The sequence below is a fragment of the Bidens hawaiensis genome, unplaced genomic scaffold (genome assembly GCF_021521415.1).
Source record: "Bidens hawaiensis isolate Kalapana, Puna unplaced genomic scaffold, B.hawaiensis_p1.1 tig00009543_1, whole genome shotgun sequence".
In the NCBI taxonomy this organism is placed as follows: domain Eukaryota; kingdom Viridiplantae; phylum Streptophyta; class Magnoliopsida; order Asterales; family Asteraceae; genus Bidens; species Bidens hawaiensis.
In genome coordinates this window covers 360,984-368,906 of record NW_027491711.1, presented here as the reverse complement: position 1 = coordinate 368,906, position 7,923 = coordinate 360,984, and the positions used below count along the sequence as shown (strand labels likewise).

Genomic DNA, 7,923 nt, shown 5'->3' with positions numbered 1-7,923 from the left:
TTAAAGCCCGGCATAAAACGGCACACCAGTGCCCGGCAACCACGATTGACCGTCTATAAAATTAGCAACCGTAAACTTAGAAGCCTTGTTTGAGTTGGTGAGAGGGTGGTACCCACGCCACTTCACTCTTCGGTTAGTCGAAGAACCCGGTCCATAGTTCATATACTCTGCGTAATACAAAGTATCAAGAGCAAAGTCCCCATCCCATTCTAACCATCCAGCCGGGTCCACCAAACTATCCATATAATTTTTCAAGTAAACCGTTCGAGAATATTGTTTCCATGGTCGGCCCAAGAATGTTTTAAACGAGCCCAAGACCGGTTTAAGATCGGATGCAGCCATGATTCGAGAGTTTTGGATAACAATCCCGGTGTTTTGGTTTGATTGAAATCGGCCTTGGGCCGTGATGGTGATCCCTTGGGAAGGCATGGGTCGTCTTCCATAAATCATGCAGTTTTGGAGGACTACTGCCGCATTGCCGAAAATGAAATCAATGGTGCCATAAATGTAGCATTCTTTGTAGAATTGCCTTTGGGAGAGGACGCAAAGTGTGTCTTGGTATCCTTCAAAACCGCAACGGTAAAATACTGATTGGTCTGAGCCAGATAGTAGAGCCACTGCTTGGTAGTTCTGAGGGCCGGCGGTGTTGCGGAATGTTATGCCTCTAGCAATGAATCCAGGCCCCATTACAACTGTTGTTACATGGAAATAAAACGTGTGAAAACACTATCAACTCATATTGAAGACATGAGTTTTTTGTTTATAAACATTAAATGTGGTAATCCCTCCATTTAAAGGGTGACATCTCTATTTATTTATTTTCTTTCTTAAGTACTTATTTAACATTAAATTTAGTTTTTAATGATATTTAACCTTTGATACTTTTTAAAACTCTAATACATAGTTTTGTTATGTATTGTTTTTTTATTTAACTCGATGCAAATATTACTGAAATATAAGTTGTATTTAATGTAATGTATTTTTTAATGGTGGGCGTAAAAATACACTATTTTGAACCCAACTCGGATTTTCGTAAAAGTTTTATTGAAACGTAGAAAAATAACCATATATTTAGAGTTATAATTACAAATAGTAGATATTATATGTAAAACAAAGTTAAATATTAATTGCAGAATTTGATAGAGAAGAAAAACCTTTTATGAGATGGGGCACTTTATTTTCATTAGTGTTTCACTAAATAAGTAAAACATGTATTTCAAACATGCCTCATTTCTAGAAAAGGTTTCACCTATATATCAAAAGTCATACATAATTGCCTTTCCAATGATATTATTTATTTGAAGACTTTTAATACTCAGAAATATTACTCAGTTGTGTCAGGAACGGTCTGATATGGGACGGTTTGATATGGGCCGGTTTGCATGTCCGGAATTACAAGTTTAGAGATATAAAGAAATAAAAAGAATGGCTACTTACTAACGGTGGAGGAGTTAAACGTGGTGGAGCCGCCTCCAACACTCAGGCTGCCGGTGATGATGGTGTCCTTCATCCCATCACCAACAAGCATTATATTCCTCATATTGCTACCAATCTCAATATTCTCCGTATAAACACCTTTCTTTATATAAATAACAAACCTCCCACTTCCGCTCCTCTTTGCCGCGGCATCAATAGCAGCCTTAATCGTATTATAATTTCCTGAACCATCCTGAGCCACCACAATGTTCGCTTGTGGAGTTGTGGCCTGCAAATGCTTTTGATCATCAGGTGTAACCCACCTAGGAAACCCATTTTTATAAGTCTCAACGGGTGTCGAACCATTGTTAATAGCCAAAGCATTACTAATAAGCTTTGTCACATTATTATTCATGAGTGGCAACATGTAGTCTGAAGCGTTAACCTCAATGAACCCTGCCCTGCAAGTCTCGAGGTTAGTCAACGCGGTGCTAAGCCACGTTTGCGCATCAAAATCGGTGCACTTGGTGGTTGGGTCTAGGGTTTGGTTTAGTTGCAATATTGTGTTTTCGTATAGCTTTAGACAGTCAGTCCATGCAACCTTTTCTCGCTCGTTACGACACTTTTGACCGAGCCCTTTGGTGTGACTCTCGGCATTAAGTGCACGTTCCATGGCTAACTCCAAAGCCATTTTCTTAAAACCAGATTTGTCCAAAACGAGATCGAGTTTGTGCGGTTTGGCACGCATGAAATGCTTGCATGGCTCGGGGTTTGGTGTTTTATCGCACCACCATTTCACGTCGTTTGGTATGGCTGAGGAAAACCATGGTGAAATGGAAATAGTGAGGAGTACAATGAAAAGGGGGATGGTGATTGCCATTTTTGTGTTGGTGTTGTGTTTCTGAAATGCATGGTATCTTTTGAGACTATTTATAAGGTTTCAATGTACGAATTATTTATTGTGACAAAGGTGACGTTGAACAATGTCACAAATGGTATTCGGCTTTGCTGTCTTCACCGTCCCTCTGATTTCATGCACTCGACCTCAAATACACCTGTTGATCTTCTTTGACTACCAGATTGAATCAAAATAGATCACATAACAAAAGCGAGCTAAAATCTATCTTACCATTCATAACTGACATTACAAAGTAAAATTTAAATTATCCAACCATAACAATTGGTTTCCAAAATAGGACTCGTCTAAAGCACATTTTAACCACGGGTCTAAATATTAAATGGTAAATCCTTAAAATAGTCATTCGACCAAGCCATTTCCAACCTTAATTAGCTATGCTTTTGAGAAAATACCTAGAATAGCGATCATGAGCTTGTAACAAATCGTCATGTGTCAAAATGTTCTGTCGGATCAGACAGAAGAGGGGAAGATCGGACGGAACGGTGAAGGGGTCCGATGGGGGATTTCTCTTAATTGAACTCAAGGGCTCGTCACTTTCTCGTGCGGATTTCTAAACAATAGATGTGATTCGTTAAAAAAAAACTCTATGGCTATGTTCTTTTCGAAAAACTAAACGGTTTGCACAATTAATTTGATTGATTTTGGTGGAGAAATAAGAAAAATGAAGATGGAAATTAGTTATGAGGGGTTTGGGTTTAAAATGTAGAAGATGAAATATTACATCAGAAGACGAAACAAGTTTCGTCGGACGACGGATTAGCTTCGTGTTTCATCAGAAGACCAAATTACATATAACACGTGGCGAGATTTTAGAGGTAGTTGTGTTATGTAGGAGTTTATTGTGCTTCGTCGGATCCAACGGATTATGATGGCTATTTTGGGTACTATGTGAAAACCATGACTAAACTTGAAAAGGGGTTGATCAAAATGGTTATTTTGAAGATTTTACCATATTAAATTAGTTACTATTAGAGCATTCTCATTTCATCCATCAAAACACTCCCTATCTTTAAAATTTTTAAAAATCTTGTAAATATAGACTCCATGCAATTCCCTATTGGTGTACCCTAACTCTAAATAATGAAAACATGCTAGAGTAACTTTTCATATATGAAAAGCTACCCACACCAAAAATCTTAATAGTATCGTCATTCACCCGCCCATCTAATTTCACGTTCCCTTTTATAAAGCTCTCAAGTAGGGTTTATCGGCCCTCTCCATTACCTTTGAAGCAAATCAAAGGCAAAACCAAAATCATAGAATTCTGGTTCGTCGACAAAAGATGAAACATGTACCTCTCTCTCTATCTCAGAGTTTCAATAATAACTAATGTATTTTCGAAAACCAATTGTATATTTAGTTTTACACATTTTTGAGATTTTTATTAATCATTATATATTTAATACATTTTTTCCACATATAATATAAGATGTGCATAAGAATTTAAGAAATTTTATATTGATATTTTTCACCTCGTAAAGTACATGGGTTTTAATCTAATTTATCTATCCTATTAAAGTAAACATATGTGAACACATGACATCATTATAGCATATTATCCTAGAATACTACATAAACAATTACCATTTATATTTTACCACTAATTACTAATTAATTAAATTAAATATTCCAAACTAATTAATTAAATTCAATGAGTCATAAAAGAGTATAATGCATTAAATTTGTATTTAAAGTTTGATTTTGTTTTTAAATACAAAATATTTAGTAGGATTGAGATGGTTGACCACGATTCAATCTAATTTCATTTAATTTCTCTTTTAAATGTTGTTCAAACATTTATCTTCATCTGTAAAACATTCGTTTCCTTTTCACAGGGTTGTGCAAGCCATCTCTTGTCAATTAATCTTTTAGTCAAACACCTAAACTAACAGCCAATATTATTTCATCACTCGATTATATATACAAAAAACTGTCTCATATTTTAGACACGCACAACCTTTTACCAATACTTTTAGCTAATTTATGAAAGCTAAGGTCTCCATGGTATTCGAGAAACACGTTAGATATATACAAGCTAGTTTGAAACCATGTTTTTAATGTAAGGATAGCCAAATAATGTTATTTTTATTAACAAAGCATGTATGTTATTTTTATTTATTGTATGAACGACCCCTAGTATTGCTATATGAACAGACTCATAACAATATTTACGAGTGTTGAATACGAAGTTTTACTTCTAATGCCATTTTAATATATGTTTAACTACAATAATTAATACTAGGATATAGCCCGTGTAATACACGGGTGGTTAAAAAAATACAACAAAAAAGTTAAATTTAATAATATACGTAATAACATACTTTGTCATCTCAAAAGCATATTAAAATATATTTATATGTCTAAAAATATGTTTAATACAACATAGTTTTATCTTATGGATTCATAATAACATACCTTATGCAATAATTATTTTGTTTTAATAGTATAAATAGGTAGATTAAAATTAAATAGCCTATTAAGTGTAAATTATAATTTTAAAAATTGTTGATATGAAATCTTATGTGAATAACTTAATTAAAGGCCATGTAAAAACTATGTGTTGTTTTAATATAATAGTTAGACTAACATTTATTTTAAACTGGTTAAATGCGTTGTTATAAGTTATAACCTTCCATCTTTATTTTTTTTAACACATAATACACAATGTACTACTAACGTCCTTATTACAAATTTATAATTAAATCCCAAATTTTGAAAAACAATTTAACATTATCAATCACATTAATTCTAATATGATTTTTCAAATAATACCGTAACATTGGACTTAATTATTTATTTTATAAAAAGGATAAAAATGAGAAAGATTTGTAGCCACAAAAAAAACCCCTAAAATTAAAAAACTATAACTCAAAATTTAGTAAAATAACGAAAAAAGTAAAAACATAAAAATGTTTCTATCATCTTCCTCGTTTATTAAAAAAGAAAAAAAAACAATGCTAAGAAAAAGAGATCATTGTGTCTTTTATTTATCATTGTGTTTTTTATTTTATTTTCGTCATTAATTGCGTTTTTTCCATAACATTGTGTCTTTTTTTCTTGATATTGTGTTATATTATTCAACATTATGTTATATTTTATTAGGCATTGTATTATATTTTGCGATCTATTGTAATTTTTTTTATATATAATTGTGTATTTTGCTAATTTTTGTCATTGTGCCTTTTTCTCGGCATTGTATCTTTTGTCGTTTTTTTAACATAAATGACAAGGGAAACATTTTAGTTTTTAAAATGTTTTCATTCTTTATTTATAATTCGAATTAGGATTTTTTTTTAAATTCTTTTTAACTTTTCACTAATTATGAATCCATATTTTATTATTTAAAGAACTTTAAATGAATATATCAAATGTAGCATTAATGTGTGACTTGAAATTGTAAATATTCAAATATAATATGTATTTGTTATCTAATATATAAAACAAAAGTTTGGTGCAGCTAAGTCGCTATTAGGTAACTTGGCGGCACTTGTTCATAGCATTTTTTTCCCTTCTAGTATCGTAACGAATATAACGGAAACTGACCAAATGACAATTTTGTTTTTTCTTTTGTTTATTTTAATTCCGATATCATAACGAACGTGACGGAAAGCGACCGAATTCACATAGACTCAACGTCTCGACGCCCGGGACCGACAACATTTGGTTTTACCAACGCTCGAGTTTACCGACCGACACCACCCCATTGGTCCACTCAATTTTTTTATATATATTTTTCTCTTTTTTAGCTCCGGTACCGTAACAAACGCAACCTAGCCGAAACCGACCGAATATGTGTTAAGTCACCGCCTTAATGCCCGGCACCGATAAGGATTGGGCTTTACCACCGCCTAGGTTTACCGACCAAACAAACGTCGTTTTAAAGAATTTATTTTTTATATGTTAATTTGACGAATATACTTTTTACATGTTAATGGTGTCTGTACACTGTACCGTAACGAACGTAAACGATACTAACTGAATTTGCGTTAACTCACCGATGTAACGCTTAGGCTTTATCAACGCTCGGGTTCTACCAGCACCCAGGTTTCAACGTCGAGGTTTTACGTTGCGCCGGGTGAAAATCTAGTTTATTATAAACTAGATAGATTCCCGGCGTGTTGTGTCGGGTTGATGTTTTGACAGTCATACTCGTATAAGTTATCAAACAATGCGGTGCGACTGCGAGTCGAGGTGAATTTGATCAGTCCCGGGTTACAAAACCAAGAACAAACCTAATTTTGTTAACGCATAAATACAATAAATTAACATAACAAAAATGCGCATTGCGACTGCGAACCTTCAAAAGTTTGGTTGGTATCTGGTTATGGTGCCGAAAGTAAGGCAAAATATAAATTCATCCATACCTAAATACAATAATTTAACATATTTAAAATATAAAAATCAATCCTCGAAACAATAAAAACACATGCGTTATAGTTGCGAATTGATACGAATTCGTTGATTCTAGAACCGTAAAACAAAAAAAACGTGATAAATAACTCACGTGTTGCGCTTGCAAACTAACTCGAATTCGGTCGGAATCGACGTTTTCAGCACTAAATCGTACAAAGAAAACTATGTGTTGTGGTGGCGAACCGACACGAGTTCAGTCGATATTAGGTTATGACACTGAAACTAAAGCAATAAGTTAATTCGTCCACATTCATATCCAAATTAACGTATTTAAATAAAAAAGACCGTAGTGAAAACCAAATATATACGCACGTTGTGGCTAGGGGTGTTCTTCGGGTTTATTTTTCGGGTTTCGGGTTTTTCGGGTCGGGTTTTTCGGGTTTCAAAGTTTTAAATCTTGACCCGAAACCCAACCCAAATCTCTCACGGGTTTTTCGGGTTTGGGTTTTTTCGGGTTAGGTTAATTGGGTTTCGAGTATCATAGAAAACAAACAAACAAAAGAAAAAAAACACAAAAACAAAAAAAATTAAAAACTACAATGCTAAAATTAAAACAATATATACTTTTTTGCTTATAACACAAATAATTAAATAAAAACCAACATAACTTGATAAAACAATTCAATAGAAGAGTAAAACTAACTCGCGTCTTAATCGTATTCAATCGGACGTGATTTAGTTGTTCGATTTCGGTTGCTATTAATAATAAACGAAAAACATAAATTAATAATAAATAAGTTAGAATGACAACAGTCAATTAGACCTAGAATATGATAAGTTTAGTGGCTAAAACTTAACTTATTATACCTAAAAATATATTTAATTTTAAAACTAAAAGTTTATTCGGGTTTTTCGGGATGACCCGAAACTTATAAATCAAACACAAGAACCAACCCAAATTACTTCGGTTCGTGTTCGGGTTAGTCTTTTCTCGGGTTCGGGTTCTTCGGGTCGGGTTAGTTCGGGTGCGGGTCTTTTCGGGTCGGGTTTCTGGTTTCGGGTAAAAGTGACAGCCCTAGTTGTGGCAGTGAACTAACACGGTTTCGTCTCGAATCGACGGACAAAAATAGCCACGGCGAAAAAAACCACGTGCTGCGACCGTAAGCTGAGACGAACTTGGTATAAAAACCCGTCTTTTACAAATTAGAAACAAAAAATAAATAAAAATAAAAAAA

General features: G+C 33.6%; 1 protein-coding gene across 1 annotated transcript; it reads right to left on the bottom strand.

Moving 5' to 3' along the window:
- On the bottom strand, positions 1-2,296 carry LOC143532801 (pectinesterase 2-like). The gene is made up of 2 exons (XM_077027744.1): positions 1,438-2,296; positions 1-692 (listed from the first exon to the last, which is right to left on the bottom strand). The coding sequence occupies exons 1-2, from the start codon at positions 2,294-2,296 to the stop codon at positions 1-3; spliced, it is 1,551 nt and encodes a 516-aa protein (XP_076883859.1).
- Between the last annotated feature and the right edge of the window lie 5,627 nt (positions 2,297-7,923).

Coding starts and splice junctions, on each gene's coding strand:
- LOC143532801 (XM_077027744.1), bottom strand. CDS start 2,296: ATGGCAATCACCATCCCCCTTTTCATTGTACTCCTCACTATTTCCATT. Junction 693..1,437: donor GTTTAACTCCTCCACCGTTA/GTAAGTAGCCAT, acceptor ATGTAACAACAG/TTGTAATGGGGCCTGGATTC.